Source organism: Gopherus evgoodei, chromosome 10 (assembly GCF_007399415.2).
Source record: "Gopherus evgoodei ecotype Sinaloan lineage chromosome 10, rGopEvg1_v1.p, whole genome shotgun sequence".
Taxonomy (NCBI): domain Eukaryota; kingdom Metazoa; phylum Chordata; order Testudines; family Testudinidae; genus Gopherus; species Gopherus evgoodei.
Window position 1 is genome coordinate 40,163,817 of NC_044331.1, and position 20,519 is coordinate 40,184,335.

The following is a 20,519-nucleotide window of genomic DNA, read 5'->3' on the forward strand; positions in this document are numbered from 1 at the left end:
TCTCAGCCTTGGCAACGGGAACCGTGAGAGCCACCTGGGCCAGGCCTGCAGGCAGGAGACTGGCGAGCAGGCAGTGGACACAGTGGTAGTCATACCTGGCCCTTTCCATGGGGTATGTACACAAGCTGGTCCCAGAGAAGGGGCGCATCCCCTAGGGTTTGGGAAGCGCCCTACTGTGTTGGCAAGAAGCCAGAATGCAGCTTTTGGTCCAGCCACTCCCAGCGCCGGGCCCAGAGCCAGCTGTACCAGTGAGTCTGTACTTTGGCCAGCTGTCCGGAGCCCTTCCTTGGCTCTGCCTGGGGGAGCTGCGCGCATGCCAGGCCCAAGCTGGGTGCTCCCTGTGGCACCTCCTTGCTGCACAGCAGGCTATAGGGTTCGGATAGCCACTGGGTAGAGCAGGGACATGTGCTCAGCCCCCTTGATGGGCAACTTGTGGCTGCTGTAGTGGTGGATGATCTTGGGCACACTGTCAAACAGGGGGCTGTTCTGGCCCAGCACGTATTTCTTCTCCTGGGTGCGGGAGAGTTTCATGTGCATGAAACCCTGGCTGCTCCTGTGGGGAGAGACAAAGCCAGGATTAGAGCAGTGAAGTGCCATCCCCCTGCTCTGCCCAGCACCAGCACAGCATGCCCTCCGCACAGCTCACCAGTGCCACCCGCCAGCTGGTCCCGCCCTCCAGCATGGGACTGCAGTGCAAGGGGGTGCTGAGGCACTCAGCATCAGGGGGCTGCCGAGCTCCACCCACCAGGCTGCATCAGCCCTGGCTGGCTGCTACACCTGCAGCCCCCACGCAGCACTAAATTAACGCAGAAAACAAACATCCCAGTTAGCGGGAGCTTCTGCCTGCTGGCCCCCTGCAGCAGGGTCCTAAGTCCAAGTAAGGGTCGCTCCTCATTCGTGCCAGGCCTGCTGAGCAGCCATCTGAGCAGAGGGTGCCTTAGTACGCCAGTGACACCAAACGGGATTTTCGGGTTCAGGCAGAATTTGCACAGCCTGGCAGTCAGGCAGCCTCAGTAGGTGCTGGGGAGCAGGGCTTTGCCAGGAACACAGGGCTAGCAGCACTTTGGAAAGCAGCCAATTCCCTTGTCTGGATCCCCCGGGGAGCGGAATCTAAGCCCTCCTGGCACCTTCCCACAATCCTCTGCTCCTTCCCCCTTTTGGTGATTGGATTACAGTAGCTCCCAGAGGCCCCACTGAGGCCAGGCCCTGGGCACTGGCCAGACACCACTCCCTGCTGTGAGAAGGGCTCTGCAGGCCCACAGGCAGTGGTATGGCCCAGTGATGAATTGCTGCGGGACAGCACACTGACGGGCACACGCTCTCTTAGCATTCAGGGAACTCTCTGCGAGCTCCACCACCTGCTGCCCACGACCCCTCTGGTAGAAGTGGGGAGTGCACAATCTGTCACTGCCAGCCTGAGACCCGCATGCCAGGAACATCTTGTCCATTCCTGGGCAGGGGCTTCTTCTCTTTGGGCCTCTGCCTGACCCAGAAAGCAGGTCCCGTCACGTCTCTGCTTCTTGCCTAGGCCTGTGCAAAATCCCATTAGCCTCCCTCAGGAGCAGTGAGGGCCCAGCGTTAGCTGAGCCACGTGGGAAGATAATGCCACAGCCGCTGATTCCAAGTGACGGGCTAATGGCCCTGTTGCTATTAATTTGTGTCTCCGAGGAGCACCACAGCCTGTCTGCAGCGTCTGGAATGCACATTACCGCAAAATATTGATAGCTTACGAGCAGCCTCAGCAGCTAGGCTGAGCCATCTCCAGCTCTGAGCTGAGGCCAGTCCCCTCCCCCATGCCGCCAGCACGCAGCAGCTGCGACTCAACCGGAGGCCGTGCCCGCGATGGATTGATGGCTGCATTAGTGGAATGGGTTTCAAATCCATTTGCGAGCTCAGGAGCTGAGCCATTCTGGGGTGGGGGCTGTGCTGCTGCAGTGACTGAGCTGAGGCGGGCGACTCCCAAGGAGGGGAGGCAGGAGAGGCCTGAGGTGAAACCCAGCTCCGTTCCATGCACTGCACCAGCTGGGGCTACGCCAGTCCTGCAGGAAGCACTAATGCCCAGCCCCTCCTCTGCCCACTTGTGGATCATTACAGCACTCCGGGCACTGATTGCCTGTCCACATTCGCTGTGCCTCCAGCTGATGCTGGCTGCTCTCTGCCCAGCTCGTCAGCCTGGGGGCTGCTCTGAGCTGTGCCAACTAGGCATGGCCCCTCGGGACTGTATGCCAGCTGGGGACTGCTGCAGTCCTTTGTGTGCAGGGGTTGTGAGAAGGGAGGTGGGGAAGCAGAGCGTGCCAGCTGGGGCTCACCCACGCTGCGGGGCAGAGCAGAGCTCCTCCAATCGTTGGAGCTGCAGCGGGGCAGCAGGAGTGCAGCAGGAGCCCCATGTGAAGACACCAAGCATACCCAGCAGCAGCCCAGCAGTGTGGTAGAAGGTGCTAAGTCCCAGCCCCCAACCGCCAGCTCCGCTCGAGGACTGTGCAGGGGATGCTCCGTTTGCAAAGGGGTATTGTGCCGCTCTCCTGCAACTCAGAAGAGCTGCAGCTTCCAACCAATGCTGCTCGGAGCCAAGCCTGGACAATGTCAGCCTGAAAGGCGAGTACGGGAGCTTTACCCACGATGGAGCCCAAAGCACAGCCGTAACTGCAGAATCGCTGGTGCTCCCTATAGGAGCTGGCAGCAGCAACCCCTGCCCTAACAACTCCTCAGAGCCAGGACTCCCACCCCCCCACCCCCCAGTACCAGGAAACTGACCCTGGAGCAGCAGAGTGACTTGTGCCAGGTCACATGGTGCCAAAGGCCAGGTTCTCAGCCGCCCACCCTCGCTCCAGAGCTGACCTGCCTCTTCCCTCAGAGGCAGACAACAAAACCCACTTGTAGGGGTGAAATGACTCCCATCTAAGGAGCTCAGCTCCAGCCTGGGTGTAAGGGAGACACTCCTACTAACACCTACGACAGGAGCTGATTTGCCGATTCCTAGATGTTAAGGCCAGAAGTGACCATTGTGACCAACCAGAGACTGTCCCCAGCGAGCCCTGCATCCAGCCCAGAATGCCTGGCTCAGCAAAGACATATCCCCAGCCACCCTCTGCCCACGCCTGGATCCCTGCTGGCAAACGTGGAGCAGAGGGTCCCCAGGACATGGGCAGGCAGCGACACTAATGCCTACCTCTGGCACGGGGTACCTGTGTGTGTGTGTGAACATGGACTCCTGCTAACCACACGGGTTATTCCAAATGGCTCATACAAACTGCCTGCTTAATTCCTGATGAAGGAGACTGGGGAACAGAAGGCAGATTAGCCCTGCAGGCAGCCATCCCACACAATGACTGCCGGATACCTGATACCTCCGTGGGAACTGACAAGGGGAGCAAAGACCAGGGCTATGGCCCTAGCTGCTGAGCAGGGGGAGCAATCCTGATGAGCCCCTGTGTGGGGGCACATGGAGGAACACCCCAGGGGTCAGGGCTAGAGTCCATGGCACTCAATTGGTCACAAGAGCAACTTCCCGTCTCTCCCACTGCCTCTCACCAGGCTCTGCAGAAACTCACTGCTCAGGTAGGGGCCCACTCAGCCCACCTGCCACTGACCCGAGCCAGAGGGGAGAAGGAAATCCAAGTACTGAATGCCCCAGGACTCCAGAGGAGAGGAGTGGTGGTGCCTGGAAAGCAGGCGGCCAGAGTCCATGACCTTGATCCTGCCGAGGGTTGAGCACTGGGGTCTCTATACAGCCGTAGACACTCCAGGCAAGAGGAAAGGGATTTCACTGGCCAGGTAGAGAGCCACAGCCAGACGTTGAAGGGTAACACATCCAGGGCACACGCTGGGGACCGCTTCTGATGCTCAGGGCACTGAGCTAGAGGAGGAGGCACCCAGCCACACAATGATGTGCCTGTGTTGACCGGACCACATGAGTGTTCAGGCAGAGATCCCAAAGGAGACCTGCTGGGAGGGGCTAGATAGGCCCTGCCCAGTGATAGATTCAGCAATTTCAAGGCCAGCAAGCTCCACTGTGACCATCTTATCCAAGTCCTGCCCAGTACAGGCCACAGGGCCTACCCCAAATCCATTCTTGGAGCAGATCTGGGTCCCTCTCTAGGGTAATGTCCCATGCTTGGTCACTGTCCAGACCCCACAGCACCCAGCCCCAAGCTGTCCAGACAGGCCCAGTGCAAGGAGGAGCTGAAGTAGCAGCAATGCTCCAGGGAAACCCAAGGGATTGGTGGCACATTACCAGGCCGTTTTCCCTTCCCACCCCACCAGTGATGTGGGAGGGATAGCTCAGTGGTTTGAGCATTGGCCTGCTAAACCCAGAGTTGTGAGTTCAGTCCTTGAGGGGGCCATTTGGGGAACTGGGGTAAAAAAAAACCCCAAACTGTCTAGGGATTTGTCCTGCTTTGAGCAGGGGGGAGGGACTGGATGACCTCCTGAGGTCCCTTCCAACCCTGATATTCTATGATTAAAAACCCTGGCCTCAGCCCTGCTGGGTTCACGACAGGAGCCACTGGCAGCACGCACAGGGCAGTGAGATAGCTGGAGCCCTACTCCCCCTCCAAAGAATAGCTCTGGGACAAGTGTTAGCAACACAGAGCTGCTCCCTGGCACGCCATGGCCCTGCTGCTGCCAGTCACACTGACTCACTAATGCAAGCAGATCAGAAAGACACCAGAGTCCTGTGGGCACACTGTGGCCAGCTCTGATGCTCCAAGCAGCTGAGCAGGGAGGGAGTGAGCTGGAGTTCAACCCCCCTGGGGGGCGGCTCCACAACAACCAGAACAGAATGCAGCTTGGCAGAGTGGCTATATTCTGCATCCCGGCCTGCATGATGGCACCATCCCACAGCACTGGATGGGGCTGGGCAGGGCTGCAGCCTTCTTCACGCTAACTAGCTTCACCCCCCCTCACGGGAGCTGCGCTGCCCCATGCAAAGACCAGAGGTACCCCCTGCACCATTTGATTGGCTTCAGGCTCAGGAGGCCACCACTGGCAGGTCTTTTGTGGCTGCCTGTGCTCGGTGCCATTTGCTCACACTCGGGCCCCGTGTCCCTTCATTCAACAGGAGCTGGGAGTTTCCCCTGACTCAGGGCAACAAGGCTGTATCAGAAGCAGGCAATCTCGCAGGAGCTGGCAGCACTAGCCCTGCAGCGTACTGCAATGGCACAGAGCATGGGGCCCAATGCAGGGAGATGGACATTGCATGTCAAGCTCCTCGCCTCACACACGAGGCCCCCTAGCTCTGTCATACTCCAATCACCACACTGGCCCCACCTGCCCTGCAGGGCTCATGCAGTCATAGATTTTAAGGCCAAAAGGAACCACTGTGATCATCTAGTCTGACCTCCTGTACAACACAGGCCAGAGACCAGCCCCAAAACAATTCCTAGAGCAGAGCTTTGAGAACAGCCAGTCTCGACTGAAAAATTGCCAGTGATGGAGAATCCACAACCCTCAGTAAGTTGTTCCAGTGGTTAATGACTCTTCCTGTTAAAAATTTACACCTTATTTCCAGTCTGAATTTGTCTAACCAACTTCCAGCCATTGGATGGTGTTAGACACCCCATAACCTTCTCTTTGTTAAACTAAACAGATTGAGATCCTTGCATCTATCACTAGAAGGCAGGTTTTCTAATCTTTTAATTATTCTCATGTTTCTTCTCTGAACCCCTCTCCAATATATCAACATCCTTCTTGAATTGTGGGCATCAGAATGCACGCAGGATGCCAGCAGTGGTCACACCAGTGCCAAATACACAGGTAAAATAGCTTCTCAAGTCTTACTCAAGATTCCTAGGTTTGCACATCCCAGGATCGCATCGGATCTTTTGGCCACAACGCTGTACCGGGAACTCATGTCCTGCTGATTATCCATCACACCCCCCAGATCCTTTTCAGAGTCACTGCTTCTGAGAATAGATTCCTCCACCCGGCAAGTATGGCCTGAATTCTTTGTTCCTAGATGTATCCATTTACATTTAGCTGTATTAAAATACATCATTTGCCGATGCCCAGTTTAACAAGCAATGTAGATCACCCTGTATCAGTGACCTGTCCTCTTCATTATTTACCACTCCCCAATTTTTGTCCCATCTGCAAACTTTATCAGTGAGAATTGTGTGTGCTCTTCCAGGTCATTTTAGTAATGATGTTAAACAGCATAGGGCCAAGAACAGATCCCTGTGAGACTCCACTGGAAACACATCTGCTCGATAATTCCCCATTTACAGTTACATTTTGAGACCTATCAGTTAGCCAGTTTTTAATCCATTGAATATGTGCGATGTTCATTTTATATCGTTCTAGTTTTTAAATCAAAATGTTATGTGGCAACAAGTAATATGTCACACAGAACTCTAAATATATTATGTCAACATTAATATCTTTATCAACCAAACTTGTAATCTCATCAAAAAAAGACATCATTAATTTGACAGGGTCTATTTCCCATAAACCCATAATGATTTGCATTAATTACATTACCCTTCTTTAGTTCACTATTAATCGAGTCCCATATCAGTTGCATCATTATCTTGTCCAGGATCAATTCAGACTCACAGACCTGTAATTACCTGGGTCATCCTGTTTACCCTTTTTAGTAATTGACACAGCATGAGCTTACTGCCCTATGCTCCAAGACTTATTGCAAATCAACATTAAAGGTCCTGAAACCTCCCAAATCAAATCTTTTCAACTCTTGGATACAGGGTATCTGGACCTGCTGATTTAAAAATGTCTTACTTTAGTAGCTGCTAACATCCTCCAGAGATACTAGTGGAATGGAAAGGGTGTTCTCACCACCACATGATGAGACTATATCATGTTTTTTCCCCAGATACAGAACAGAAATATTTACTGAACACCTCAGCCTTTCCTGCATTATTATTGATAATTCTACTATTTCCATTTAGTAATGGACCATTGTCAGGATTCTTTTTGTCCCGAATATTGTTTCAAAACAACCTCTTTCTTATTGTCCTTAACTCTTCTGGCAATAGATTTTGCCTTGTGTCTCTTGGCTTCCCTTATCAATTTTCTATAATTCCTAACTTCTGATTTATATTCATTACTATCTTTCTTCTATTTTTTTAATATAAGCAGCTGTGAAAATATTTTTAGTTTTTACAGCTGCTTTCACTTTCCCTCTAAACAAGGTTGTTTTTATAACCAGTTCAGTGTTCTTTCTTCAGTTGTGAGATTGTGGCTTTTGGAGCATCTAGTCAGGTTTTTTAAATGATTCTCAATTTTCAGTCATATTTTTCTGATTAAATTCTTCCTCCCAGCTGATTTGGCTCATAATTGTTTTCAGCTCTGTGAAACTGACCCTATTAAAGCACCAAATATTATATCTATCTCACTAGTCTGAACTTTATTTTGCTTGCACATTATAAATATGATCAGGTCACGACCATTTACACCTAAGCTACCATTAAGTCTTAGTTCTGTGATCAATTTCTCTTGAACTGTCAAGATGAGGTTTAATACAGAATCCCCTCATGTTGGCTATAACACTTTCTGAGTTAAGAAATTATCATCTATGTTTCGAAATTCCAAGGATATTTCAGTACTGGGACCATGAAACCTCCAGTATTCATCATTCAAATTGAAGTCCCCCATGACCACCAAGCGTTATTCCTACACATTGTAGATAGGTGCATAAGGAGCCGGTGCTCCTGTTCTCTAGCGTGATTTGGTGGTCTGTAGCAGGCACCAACTAGTATTGCATCTTGTGCTTTATCTATTAGGACACTGATTCATAAGCATTTAAGATCATTTTTTCCCCAAGATATCAATGACTCGGAAACAGATAATGCCATTTTTGACAGAGTGCTCCTCCCTCCCCTTTTGCCCACTTGAGCCATCCTGTATAGGTTATAACTGTTGATTTTTAACATTCCAATTGCGTGACTCATCCCCCCAGGTCTCAGTAATACCAACTAAAATCAAAGTCATGCTCACAAATGAGCAATTCCAATGTCTCTTGTTTGTTTGCTCTTTGGTTCAGCGTCGCTCTGCTCTCTCTGCCATCCACCCAGCAACATTCTCAGTCCCGCTGCTTTTCCTGCCAAAAGGCACAGCAGCCAAGGGTGAGGGGAGGCAGGTTGTGGAGCCAGAGTTACTTTGCATGGTGCCATGGGGTTGCGAAAGCACCTGCTGTAGAGATGGGGAGCGAGGCTGGGCAAAGAGCCCTCCCCAATGGAGCCAGCACTGGGTGCTTCAGATCACTCTGCCCTGACACCATCATGGCTGGTGGCACCAGAGACTCCAATCCAAGCAGCAAAGCCAGCCCACAGGCAGGGATGCTGGGGTGGAAACAGGGAGCCCAAACACCGACGGCAGTGAGTCACTTCTGGAAGCACCTCCCGCAGTCTCCTGTGAGGCCAAGGAGTGCAACAGACCATGTGCTGGCCACTCTGCCCTGAGCTGCATGCAAGGGATGGAACTGAGCACTTTTGAGACGTGTTGTTAAAATACCACAGCCACCTGTCATAAGAGCGGCCATACTGGATCAGACCAATGGTCCATCCAGCTCAGTGCCCTGTCTTCTGATAGTGGCCAATGCTAGGTGCCCCTGAGGGAATGAATAGAACAGGTAACCATCAAGTGACCCATCCCATCGCCCATTCCCAGCATCCAGCAGTCACCCAGCGCATGGTTTTGTATCCCTGACAATCTAGGCTAATAGCCATTGATGGACCTAGCCTCCATGAACTTACTGAGTTCTTTGAATCCAGTAACAGTTTTGGCTTTCACAACATCCCCTAGTAATGAGGTCCACAGAGTAACTGTGCATTGTGTGTAGTAGTACTTCCTTTTTGTGTTTTAACTCTACTGCCTACTAATTTCATTGGGTGACCGCTGGTTTGTGTGTTATGTGAAGGGGTAAATAACACTTCCTCATGCACTTTTTCCACCCCATTCACGGCGTGCGTGCTGCAAGTGACAGGCCCAGCCACAAGGGAAATCAGCCCTCTAAGACAGTGGCTGTGCGGGCAGATCCAGGGAGCTGTTTTGGGCCTGGGCTATCTTGTAGGAGGCACTGACCAGACCCCTGTTAGCGTGGAAATAAGGGGTAAATTTTTAATAGTGAGAATAATTAACCATCGGAACAACTTACCAAGGGGTGTGGTGGAGTCTCCATCACTGACAACTTTTCAGTCACGTCTGGATGTTTTTCCAAAAGCCACCTGGCATGGCTCCCTCTCCACCCAGCAGAGGGCTGAGCTCACTGCCCCAGAGGATGGCTACAGGGGTGGGGTGTTATAACAGAAAGGCCTGAGGAAGGCAGGGGAGGGATGCCAGCGATGATAAAAAAAGCTGTCTGTGTGCGCACATCCATGTGTCTATGCATGTGTGTCCATGTGCAAGTACATGTCAATACACGTTCACTCCTTCGCACCTCCTGCTTTACTAAGCGTGTTGTTCTCTGCTCCCTCCCTACTCTTTACACCCATAGCACCATCTGTTCTGGGGCTTCCTTCACTCCCCAGAACAGCAGCGCTCCTAACCTAGGATGCAGTGTCCTGGGGTGTGTGCATGCGTGTAACGAAGTAGGAATGTTCTTAATGTCTTCTCTGAATACTGTGTGCGTGCCTCAGTTTCCCCTACGTGTTACTCAGGGGTTTAGGTGGTGGGATGAGTGTGTGATCACTGCAGCCACCCCTAGAGGGCAGGTGTGACTAGGTGCCGCTGGTGGTATCCGTGCAGAAAGGCCCATCCTGCAGGCATGAAGCAGCAACTCTCCCGGGAGCTCACTGAGCTATGTGCAGATAGCACTGCTCTCATGTGCCTCCACGCACCCAGCCACTCTGAGACAGCGCCACCCTGGGGACAGCTGCCAGCAAAGGGCAAGAACAACATCACAGGAAAGGGAAACAACAGCCTGGCTTCCCCTCCCCTCCCGCAGCCCTGTGCCTGCTGCCTCCCCACACAGGGGACGGACGCAGCCTGGTACACACAGCAGCAGCCTGGTTAGCCACTGATCCTGCAGCCCCCTCTCCCGCCCTGTGCCCTGCCCCAGCACTTCCAGTGGGGGAAGGGCCTGCCCGATGGCCTGGCCAAGCACACTCACTTGAGGGAGAGAGAGAAGTCGTTCTTGCTGGTCTCGCTGTTGCGCACCAGATAACTGGCCTCCTTGCACAGCCTCAGCAGGGTCTCAGCATCCGTCCGGCTGATCGCCCCATGGTACCAGCTGTCAGGGGAGAGAGAGGCTGGCTCAGGGGCACTGCCCAGGCACGGAGTGATGCGGTGATGACAGGCAAGCCAAAGCCACAGCAAGTAGCAGGAGCAATCTGCTGAAGAACACTGGGATTCTCTGCATGGATCTTGCAGCAGCAAGATCAGTGACTGTCCTGGTGGGTTCTTAAGCATGCTGATGCCCAGACCCTGTGTAGTGAGCTGCGCAAGGGGGAGGAGAGCTGAGGGGCAGCGGACTGGGAAAGGCTGGGGAGTGTAGCCAAGCTCCAGGAAGGATGGATGGGTAGCTGGCAGCGCGACTCTTTAGTCTCACAACAGGCTGAGGGAAGGATGCATGGAAGGGGACAGGCTGTGAAGAGGGGCAAAGGGGAGTGCTGAGGTTCCCGGGAATAGAGAAGAACATGGAGTGTGGCTGGGCATGAAAGGAAGTGAAGGGGCTATGGAAAGATGTGGGGGGAAAAGCGGGGCAGGGCAGCAGGACATGGGGGCGGGGAAGCAGGGCAGGGTGGTGGGAGGCGGGGGGAACAGGGCAGGGTGGCAGGAGTGGAAGCATGGCAGGGCAGCTGGACATGGGAGGAAACAGGGCGGAGGGATGTGGGCGGAGGAGCAGGACAGGGAGGTGGAAGGCAGGGGGAGCAGGGCAGGACAGCGGGAAAAGCAGGGCAGGGCGGCAGGAGGCAGCAGGGGAGCAGGGCAGGAAGGAAGCAGGGCAGGATGGCAGGGGGGGAGCATGGCAGGGTGAAGGGGAATGGGGCAGGGCAGTGGGAGGCAGGGGGGCATGGTAGGACGGCGGGAGGGAAAGCAGGGCAGAGCGGCAGGACACCAGGGGGAAGGCAGGGCAGGTGGTGGGATGCGGGAGCAGAGCAGGCTTGTGGGAGGCAGGGGGGAAGCAGGTCAGGGTGATGGGATGAGGGCGTGAGCTGGGTAGGGTGGTGGGATGCAGGGCGGAAAGCAGGTCGGGGTGGCGGGACACAAGGGGAGCAGAGCAGGGCTGCAGGGGAAGGGAAAAAAGGCAGGGATGGGAGGAGGGGAAGCGGGGCAGGGCGACGGGACGCAGGGAAGAGCAGGGTAGGGCAGCAGGATGCAGGGAAAAAGCATGGCAGGGCGGCGGAGGGGAGCAGGGCAGGGCAGCGGGAGGCAGGGTGGAGCAAGGCAGGGCAGTAGGAGGCAGGGGGAGCAGGGCAGGGCAGCAGGAGGGAAAGCAGAACAGAGCAGCAGGACGTGAGGGTGAAGGCAGGGCAGGCGGTGAGATGCGGGAGTAGCGCAGGCTTGCGGGAGGCAGGTCAGGGTGGCAGGACACGGGGGAAGCAGGGCAAGGGAAAACCAGGGTAGGGCGGTGGGACGCAGGGGGAAGCAGGGTAGGGTGGCGGGACACGGAGCAGGAAGGAAGGAGGGCAGGATGGCGGGAGGCAGGGAGGAAGCATGGTAGGGCGGCAGGGAGAAATAGGGCAGGGTGACGGGACACGGGGGGCAGGGAAGGTTAGGGAGCATGGCAGAAAGGCCGCTGTTAGGGTTCCCTTGTGCTCAGTCATGGTCCCTTGGCCTGGGGAGTTAGGGGCCAGCATGACGGATTAACAGCTAGGCCAGTGCCCAGAGGCCAGGCCCACAGGAGCAGCAGGCCGGTTGGGGTGCTGGTGGCATCCCTGCCCAGTACAGGACTCACCACTGGCTCTCCAGAGGCAGGGTGGGGTTGATCCTCTCCCCGAGGGCCAGGCTGGGCTCTGTCTTGGGGTTCCCACTCACGTGTCTGTTTGCAGTTCGGGCCTTCTCCTCCCTGCTGGGTGACGAGTGGCCATGCCCTGGCCCCTCACAATGGCCTGGGAGAGACAGACGCAGTGTCAAGGGGCAGCTGGCACGCCCTAGGTGCTGCTCCCCTCCCACGTCCTGCTGCCCTGCCCAGCTTCCCCACAGGGTCATTCTGGGGCACTGAGCCAGCCTGCCAGTCCTGGCTCACAGGCCCCAGTGGGGACAGCGCTGCTGGGCATCCCTTGCACACCAAGTGCTGCACTGGGCCTGGGGGCATGTACCCCCAAGCAGGCCCTGGGGCGCATGTATGCCAGTTCCCATGGAGATGTGCTGCAGAGGGTTCTGTTTGGGGAGGAGGCACATGCTGCCATTATCAGCCTCCTTGCAGGCACAGGGGAGATGCAGGCCCTGCACAATGCACCACCGAGAGGGTGCAGTGCAGCTGTCCCCCGTGCCAGGCATGCCCTTGGTCTAGTTTCACAATGCTGTCTGCAGCAGCACCTGCACCCACATTGCAGTTTGTACTAGAACCAGGGAGTGAGCGCCTGCAGCCTGAGTAGCACCATGTCAGCATGTGGTCAGCATGGCACAGTGTGGTGCGCCAAGGAATATCGCTGCTGAGAGGCTCCTGTCTGAGGGGCATTGACTCCATGCAGCCTGGCTTCAGCGGGGAGAGGCCTGGCGCGGCTTGGGATGCAGGGAAACGCAGGCTATTGGGCAGGGAGATCAGCGCTGGCACTGCCTGGGCTGGGTGGTGAGCTCAGACCAGGGCTCCGAAGCAGGAAAGAGTGTGGCTGGCTGAGGAGAGGGAGCATGGGAGGGAGTGTGGCAGGTGGACCGAGGCACAGAGGACATATTTCCCAAGGTCCCACAAGGCCTCACTGAGGTGCCTGGCGGAAGGACACAGGAAATAGATCCAATATAATCATTAAAACTCTCCAGTGCTCTCTTCAGGGATGTTTCCTACCCACTGCAAGGCCCACCTAAGTGGCAACAGGGCAACCCGGGCAATGTGTAACTCACCCAGCTCAGTTCTCCTCAGAGCGCAGGCTCCATGGCCCTGGGCACAGACAGCAGGACCTGGGATCTGGGCCAGCGTCTTCTCAGTGCTGCCCACAGCCCCAAGCTATGCACGAGCAGCCCCCTGCCCTCCCAGCCCCTCAACACAGCCACACCCAGAACAGTGCATCCTGGCTGATCTCTACACAGCCCCACAGTAGGGTTACCAGATAGCGACTGTGAAAAAACTGGACAAGGGGCGGGGCGTAATTGGCACCTATATAAGAAAAAGTCCCCCAAAATGGAGCAGTCCCTATAAAATTGGGACATCTGGTCACCCTACCCCATGGCCAGCTCAGCTCCACACAGCCCCCTGGTGACACCTGCCCAGCTCAGCTCCACACAGCCCCCCGGTGACACCTGCCCAGCCCCACAGGGAGGCCAGCTATGGGTAGAGTGACCAGATGAGAGAGAGGAAATATCGGGACACATAGGGGTCCGCCGGCGGGGGGGGGGCGGGGGGAGGGGAAGGCGAGTGCTGCCGGTAGAGCAGCGAGAGAAAAAAAAAAGCCGAGTGCTGCCATTGGAGCAGCAAATATAAATAAATAAATAAATAAATAAATAAAGCAAGTGCTGCCAGCGGAACGAAATATCGGGACAAACTGTGTCCCGACCAAAGAGCAGTCAGAACACGGGACAAACACCTACATATTGGGACAGCCACAATTTTATCAGGACGTCTGGTCACCCCAGCTATGGGGCTTGTCTATATGGGACACTCAGGCAAGTTGAGGGACATTGCCTGGTGATATGCAGTCAGGGCACAGTAACCCCAGGGGAAGAGTGGGGAGGCGCTTTCTGTCAGCAGTCGGCAGCCATAGTTTGCTGCACCATCCACAGAGGGTTAATGCGCGGCCACTGCGCCAGAAGCTAATTCGCCCTCACACTTCTGAGCATCTCCTGCCGGGCTCTGATGGAGCTAGTGTGCAGAACAGACCTGTGGCCAGGGCTGGCACAGCCCACACAGCACAGAGCAGGCCGTGGCACTGGCATAACACTGCAGAGATCCGCACCCTGAGGGGGGAGGGAGCTTCCATTTATGGACACCCAGCCAGCCAGTGAGTTATAAAATCCCTGTTAGTAACTGTTCTTTACTCGCTTTACCTGTAAAAGGTTTAAAAAGTCCATAGGTAAAAGGAAGGGAGTGGGCATCTGACCAAAAGAGCCAATGGAAAGGCAAGAACTTTTTAAAATTGAGGAAAAAAATTCCCTTTGCCTGTCTGTCACTGTCCTCCGGAGAGAGGGGACAGAGCAGAGACAGGGCTAGAGCTATGCTGTAAAAAGCTGTGGGCCAGGTATGAAAATCAAATCATAACTAGAAACGACTCATTTGAAACCCCAGCTATGTAAGTAGATCAGAAAATGTCTAGGAAGATGCAATTAGGTTTCTCTCTTATTTCTTTATGGGTTGGTGCTTTTGTTTTGCTTGTAACCTTTAAGATGGACCTCAAGAGAGCTATCTTGATGCTTAATCCTTGTAATTGTTTTTTTTAAATCTAGCAAAAAGCCTATGTTCCAAATGTATTTTCTTTCTTTTTTGTTTTTAACAAAATGTACTTAAGAGGTTTGTGCATATGTTGTTTAATTAGCCGGTGGCAACAGCTGATTTCCTTTGTTTTCTTCCTCAGCTCTTCCCCGGAAGAGGGGTGAAAGGGCTTGAGGGTACTCACAGGAAGGAATTCCCAAGTGTGCCTTCCGGGGCTCTCAAAGGGGTTCTGCACTTGGGTGGTGGCAGCATCTACCCATCCAAGGTCAGAGAGAAGCTGTGACCTTGGGAGTTTAATACAAGCCTGGAGTGGCCAGTATTAATTTTTAGAATCCTTGCAAGGCCCCATCTTCTGCACTCAAAGGGCCAGAGTGGGGAATCAGCCTTGACAGCTCTCCCAACACAGTTCAATTTCACAGCCCCCTCTGGCCACACTCACCCCACACAGCCCCCTCGAGTCGCGCTCAACGTCACAACTCAGCCCATGCCTCCCCCTCCACAGCCAGTGCCGCCCAGAGGATTCTGGGGGCCTGGGGTCTTTGGCGGCGGGAGGCCCTCGCTTCGGTGCTAATTCGGCGGTGGGAGGTCCTTCCGCTCCGGTACCCGCCACTGAAGTGCCCAGAAGACCCACGGTGGGGGACACCCGCCTCCGAATTACCGCCGAAGCGGGACCCGCCGCCGAAGTGCAGCCGGGTCTTTGGCGGTAATTCGGCGGCGGGGGGTCCTTTAGCTCTGGAACCCGCTGCCGAATTACCGCCTAAGACCCGGCTGCACTTCGGCGTGGGTCCCACTTCGGCGGTAATTCAGTGGCGGGAGGTCCTTCCGCCCTGGAGCGGAAGGACCCCCCTGCCGGCGAAGACTGGGAGCAGAAGAAGCTCCAGGGGCCTGGGCCCAGCGAGAGTTTTCTGGGGCCCCTGGAGTGAGTGAAGGACCCCGCTCCAAGGCCCCAGAAAATCTCATGGGGGCCCCTGTGGGGCCCAGAACAAATTGCCCCACTTGCCCCCACCCTGGGCGGCCCGGTACACAACCCCCTCTGGCCTCGCTCACTCCCTCACAGCCCCCTCCAGCCACACTCACCCCCCACAGCCCCTTCCAGCCACTTACACCTCCCCTCACAGCTCATGCCCCCCACAGCCACCTCCAGCAGCGCTCACTGGGCCTGTGTTTTTGCAGCAGTGAAGCTGCAAGTGAAAATCACAACCACAGACTGAAGCTGCATTTTCTCTCTTTGCTGTTCTTTTCTCTCCCCCATTGTGTATGTTTCTCTTGTTCTGTCTTCTAGGAAGCGGGATCAGACTTTAACCACAGCAGCAATGACAGCTCCAGCCCAGCTCAACTAACTTCTTCTCCATCCCCAACAGGACAGTTATTACCAGCTTTGATACCATCTAAGAGACTGCTAGACACGGGGGTTTCTTGCTAAAAACTCTCTCCAGTGAAAGGGAACAAGGGATGCTAAAATGAAAGCCTGATTTAATACTGAGAGAGACAAGGCGGGGGAGGTAATACCTTTTACTGGATCAACTTCTGCTGGTGGAAGAGACAAGCTTCCGAGGCACACAGAGCTCGTCTTCAGAAGTTGGTCCAATCAAAGATAATATCTTTACATTTCAAAGGCTTTAACTGTTTTTCCTTGTTTTGTCTCTTTAATAAAAGGATAAAAAGGATTTTTAATGGTGCTTTTGCTGTGGTACGAAGTAGGCTGAGGTCTCTATCCCCACACCCTGAACCTCCTTTGATGCTGTTTAATGCTGGGCAGTGGCTGGGTTAATACCTTTGCCCCATATATTCCAGCTAAATCAGTGGTTCCCAACCCACGAGCTGCTTGCGACCCAATCAGCGCACAGCTGGGGCCTATGAGACATCCTCGGGGCCATACAGGTAGTGTGGCTATATATATATAGTGTGTGGCTGCGGCCCACATAACACACAGAGAGCTGCGTACGCGGCCCACAATGGTAAATACTGATTTAAATCAATACAACAGGCCCCCCTGGAGACCCTACCAAAACTCATGGGGTTTATGTCCTATGCCTATCTGGAAGTCTGTGCCCCACAACTCTCTGGGGAGTGCCCATTGCTCCCTCCCATGCAAGCCAGAGGATGAGTAGGAGAGAGGGGAGGGCAGGGCAGAGTCCTGTGCGGTGGGGTGGGTACGTCCAAGTGGGTGGGACATGCTCTGAGTCCCCCTCTGCACTGCAATGGCAGTGAGGGGTGGAGGTGCTGCTGTGCTGGGGGGGGGTGAGGGGTGCATTAGGGTTATCCCTGACATGCCAGCTGGGTGCCTGGAGCTAGGATCTCAGCTCCAGGCACTCCCAGGAGCCCCTGCTGCCTGTTCCTCATTGGCAGCCGGAGCTGCTGGGAGTGTCCCAGGAGCTTATGGGCCTTGGGTTATGATATGCTTGGGAGGAGGGAGAACCTGTCCCATGACCTGCTCCCAGCAAGATCATTTTTTCCTCTAGCCTTGCCACATGCAACTTTGCCCCTCCTATAGTGTTTCCCAATGCCCCCCCCCCGATCATTTCCCAGCCCGTCACTTTGACCATGTCATCCCCGTCTTTACATCCCTCCACGGGCTGCACCGTCTCTACTGCATGAAAAATAAGGTACTGGTCTTCACTTTCAAGACCCTGTACGACCTTACCCACCCACCTGTAGCTCTCACTCTCTAGCAAGGTGATGCCAGGCTCCATCGCACCACTTGTTAGCTTTTCACACAAGCTGCTTGGTGCCCCTCTTTCTTTGGAGTTTGTGATGGAATTACACCCATGTGTTCACACCAATAAAATGATCTTTGCACACGGTAGCATTTGAAAATTCAGCATTTCCTGGTCAGCGTCACCTCAGTAAAATGTGTGTGGCAACATTGTATGTGACGTTCTATGATTCCCATGTGTGATGTTCAAAACTCATGCTGCACTAGGCCTGTCTTGGCCCAAGGAGTGTGTGTTTGCCTTAATTTGCATTTAAACAGTCTCACCAAGCAGGAAGGGAAAACAAAGGAAGCTCAAAACAGGTGAAAAAGAAACAGCAGGGAACATCCTTCCACACCGATTCTGTCTCCTAGTGCCCCGCTGGAAATGTTTTCAAAAGAGGGACTGAATCTATAAAAAGATGGGGGCAAGCACCCCAAGAGACCCTCCTGCTCCTTGCCCATTGCATTCTCTGCACCTGAGAAGACAAAAGGAAATAGCCATTGGATTTGGAGGGAGGTGGTTCCTGACCTAAAGAGTTTGGTCAGTAACCTTGATGGAAGCATGTGGTGAGAAATTTTGCTTGAATTTAATATAGTTTGTTAAGTTAGGGCCTAGGAAGCATTTTATCTTTATTTTTCTTGTAACTATTTCTGACTTGTCCTCACTTAAAATCTCTCTCTTTGTAGTTAACAAACTTGTTTTACTGTTTTATCTAATCCACTGTGTTTAAAAGTCAAGGCGTGACTTGCAAGCTGGAAAGCTGTTTGTGAGTGGCCCAGGTGGAAGCCACTTCAGCAAGGCATTTCAAGGCACCCCAGGGTGCAGGGCAAGAGTGACACAACCTCCCACTAGTCTGGCTGTCACAGAGTAGCTCCCCATAAACACCTCCTCCTGAAAACTCTCCTTTGTCACAATGCCTACAAAAACTAGACAAAGTCAGGCCGTGGTGTGCAAAGTTCAATACCCATCATGCTGACTAATACACTGTTTCCTTGTGTTCCCTCATTGATCTGTTGGTATACAAAGTAAGATATAAGTGGGAAAAAGGGGGAAATGAAACCCATATCAATTAGAATTCAGCAACAGCAGAAAATTAATAACTGAAGCTAAGGGCATTAGGGAAAAATCCATGGCTGACAGGGGTAAGGACAATAAGTTTTTAAACTATACTAGCAACAATGAAATCCTAGCACTGGTACAGGCCCATTGTTAGCTGGATATGGGAACATTCTTTATAATGAGACAGAAGAGACAGAAGCGTTCAAGAAATATTGCTGCTCTCTCTACTTGGAAAGAAGCAGAATGATCAAATACTTTTTAGTCCATTAGTAACCAAGGAGGATGCTATATAATATCTACGTAGTCCTGCCTTGAATGCAGGGGATTGGATTAGAAGACCTTGAGGTCCCTTCCAGTTCTACGATTCTACTAGGGATAAACATTATTACATTAGCACGTCTGGATCACTTGAACTCCAGCGTTCCAAAAGAGCTGACTGAGGGGATCTCTGGACAGCTGATGTTCATTTTTAATACATTTTGGAACACTGGGGAAATTCCAGAAAACTAGAAGAGTGCTAATGTTGTGCCAGTATTCAAAAGTGGCAAGCAGGATGAGCCAGGTTACTATGGAATGGTTAATACTGCCAAATGAAAGTTATATATCAAGGAACAATGAGTGCAGGCCGTGCCTACAGCATGGGGGACGATATCCTAGAAAGCAGTGATTCTGGAAAGGATCCAGAACGTGAGCTCCAAGTGTGATGCTGTGGCAAAAAGCGCTAATGAGATCCTGGGATGTATAAACAGGGGAGCACTGGGCAGGAGTACAGATGTGATTTTTACCTCTGTATGCAGCATTAGTGAGACAGACACTGGAATACAGCATCCAGTTCTGGTGCCCACATTTGAAAAAGGATTTTGAAAAACTGGAGAGAGAACAGAAAAGAGCCACAAACGTAATGAAGGATGGAGAAAATGCTGTTCAAGGAGAGACTGAAAGATCCTAATCTTCTTATCAAAAAGAAGATTGAGAGGTGACTTGATTACAGTGTCTAAGTACCTTCCTGGGGAGAAAAGACTGGATACTAAAGGGCTTTAGAATCTAGCAGACAAAGGCAGGACGAGAACCAATGGCTGGAAGCTACCATACCAATTCAAATCAGAAATCAGGCACAGGGTGCTAACAGGGAGGGTGACTAGCCACTGGAACAAACTAGTACAGGAATGTTGGCATCTGCCTCCTGAGGTCTCCAGATCTGGTCTGGGGCCTCTGGGAGATGGTTTAGCCCAGCACAAGTTATGGGGTTCAATACAGGGGGAAATGTAATGGCTGGTGTTACATAGCAGGTCAGTCTAGCTATCGAATGGTCCCTTCTGGCCTTAAATGCTGTGAATCCAGTAATCTGTCTTCTCCTGCCAGTCTGTAACTGTGCGGGGCAGGGACCATTTTTTCCTATTTTCACAGCTTCTCAGGCTAGTGGGGACCATTAGATCATCGAGTCTCACCTGCTGTATAACACACAGCAAGTTACCCCTACACTGAGCCCAAGAACTATAGTTAGATCAAAACATTTCAGTTCTCAGGAGATTAAATGGTTGTGAGCCACAGGCAGAGAACAGGAGTCCTGAGGTGAAACAGTGGCAGCCTGAGCGTGACTGCAGGGCCCTGCCATGAATTAGTCGGGCTGGTGCAAAGTAAACCCTGGTCCCGTGAGCAGCCCCACCAGTGGTGCAGAGCCACAGCGAGTGAGACTGCTCACGGGATCAGCATCCTCCACCACCACTCGGAGAGGGGTTTGGGAAGCCTGCTCCATCAGTGCCGTCCTCCAGCACAGCATGGCAGATGTCCCACACCCCCCTGCAGGAACTAACCCCCACTTCTTGTCTTTCTGCTCGGGCATTGGACAAACACTGCCCCGTGCACACTGCCCAGCATGACCAGGGTTCACTTTGCACCTGCCCGACTAATTCATGGCAGGGCCCTGCAGTCACGCTTAAGCTGCCCTAATCCATCTCCACTGCCATGCTCTCTAGGTACCTACCCCATAATTCCCAGCACAGCTACCAGAACAGTGCATTCTGGGGGATTCGGACAGGGCCTCAGCAGGCCAAGGAAACAGCTTGGTTTGATCAGTGTCAATGCGGGCTGCCTGTCTCAGATCAGAGCACTGGGGCCCTGCTGAGAACAGGCCGGGGCCCAGGGCACTGGGCACATCTGGGGGCGCTTGGGGCAAGTCTTGCTGCGGCAGCAGGTGCTCCCAGCATGCTGGGTTATGAGCACTACAGCCAGTGTTGGGTGCTGCCCGGCTTGCAGAGTCCCAGGTAGTGGGACTGCGAGGC

At 53.5% G+C, this 20,519-nt stretch overlaps 1 protein-coding gene across 3 annotated transcripts in view; it reads right to left on the minus strand.

Annotated features, from left to right (window-relative positions):
* Window positions 1-431: 431 nt before the first annotated feature.
* Window positions 432-20,519, minus strand: part of SHF (Src homology 2 domain containing F) — a 62,721-nt gene continuing 42,633 nt past the window's right edge. Inside the window, exons 5-6 of one of the 3 annotated variants that reach the window (XR_004002438.1) lie at window positions 10,067-10,186; window positions 479-553 (exon numbers count right to left, since the gene is read on the minus strand). Coding sequence is in view for 2 of the 3 variants with exons in the window: in XM_030578816.1 (XP_030434676.1) it covers window positions 10,063-10,186; window positions 11,855-12,008 (278 nt within the window). In the remaining variant the exon portion in view is untranslated. Of the gene's footprint in view, window positions 554-10,062; window positions 10,187-11,854; window positions 12,009-20,519 lie in introns of those variants that run through there. The other 2 variants (XM_030578816.1, XM_030578817.1) reach the window with 2 other exon arrangements.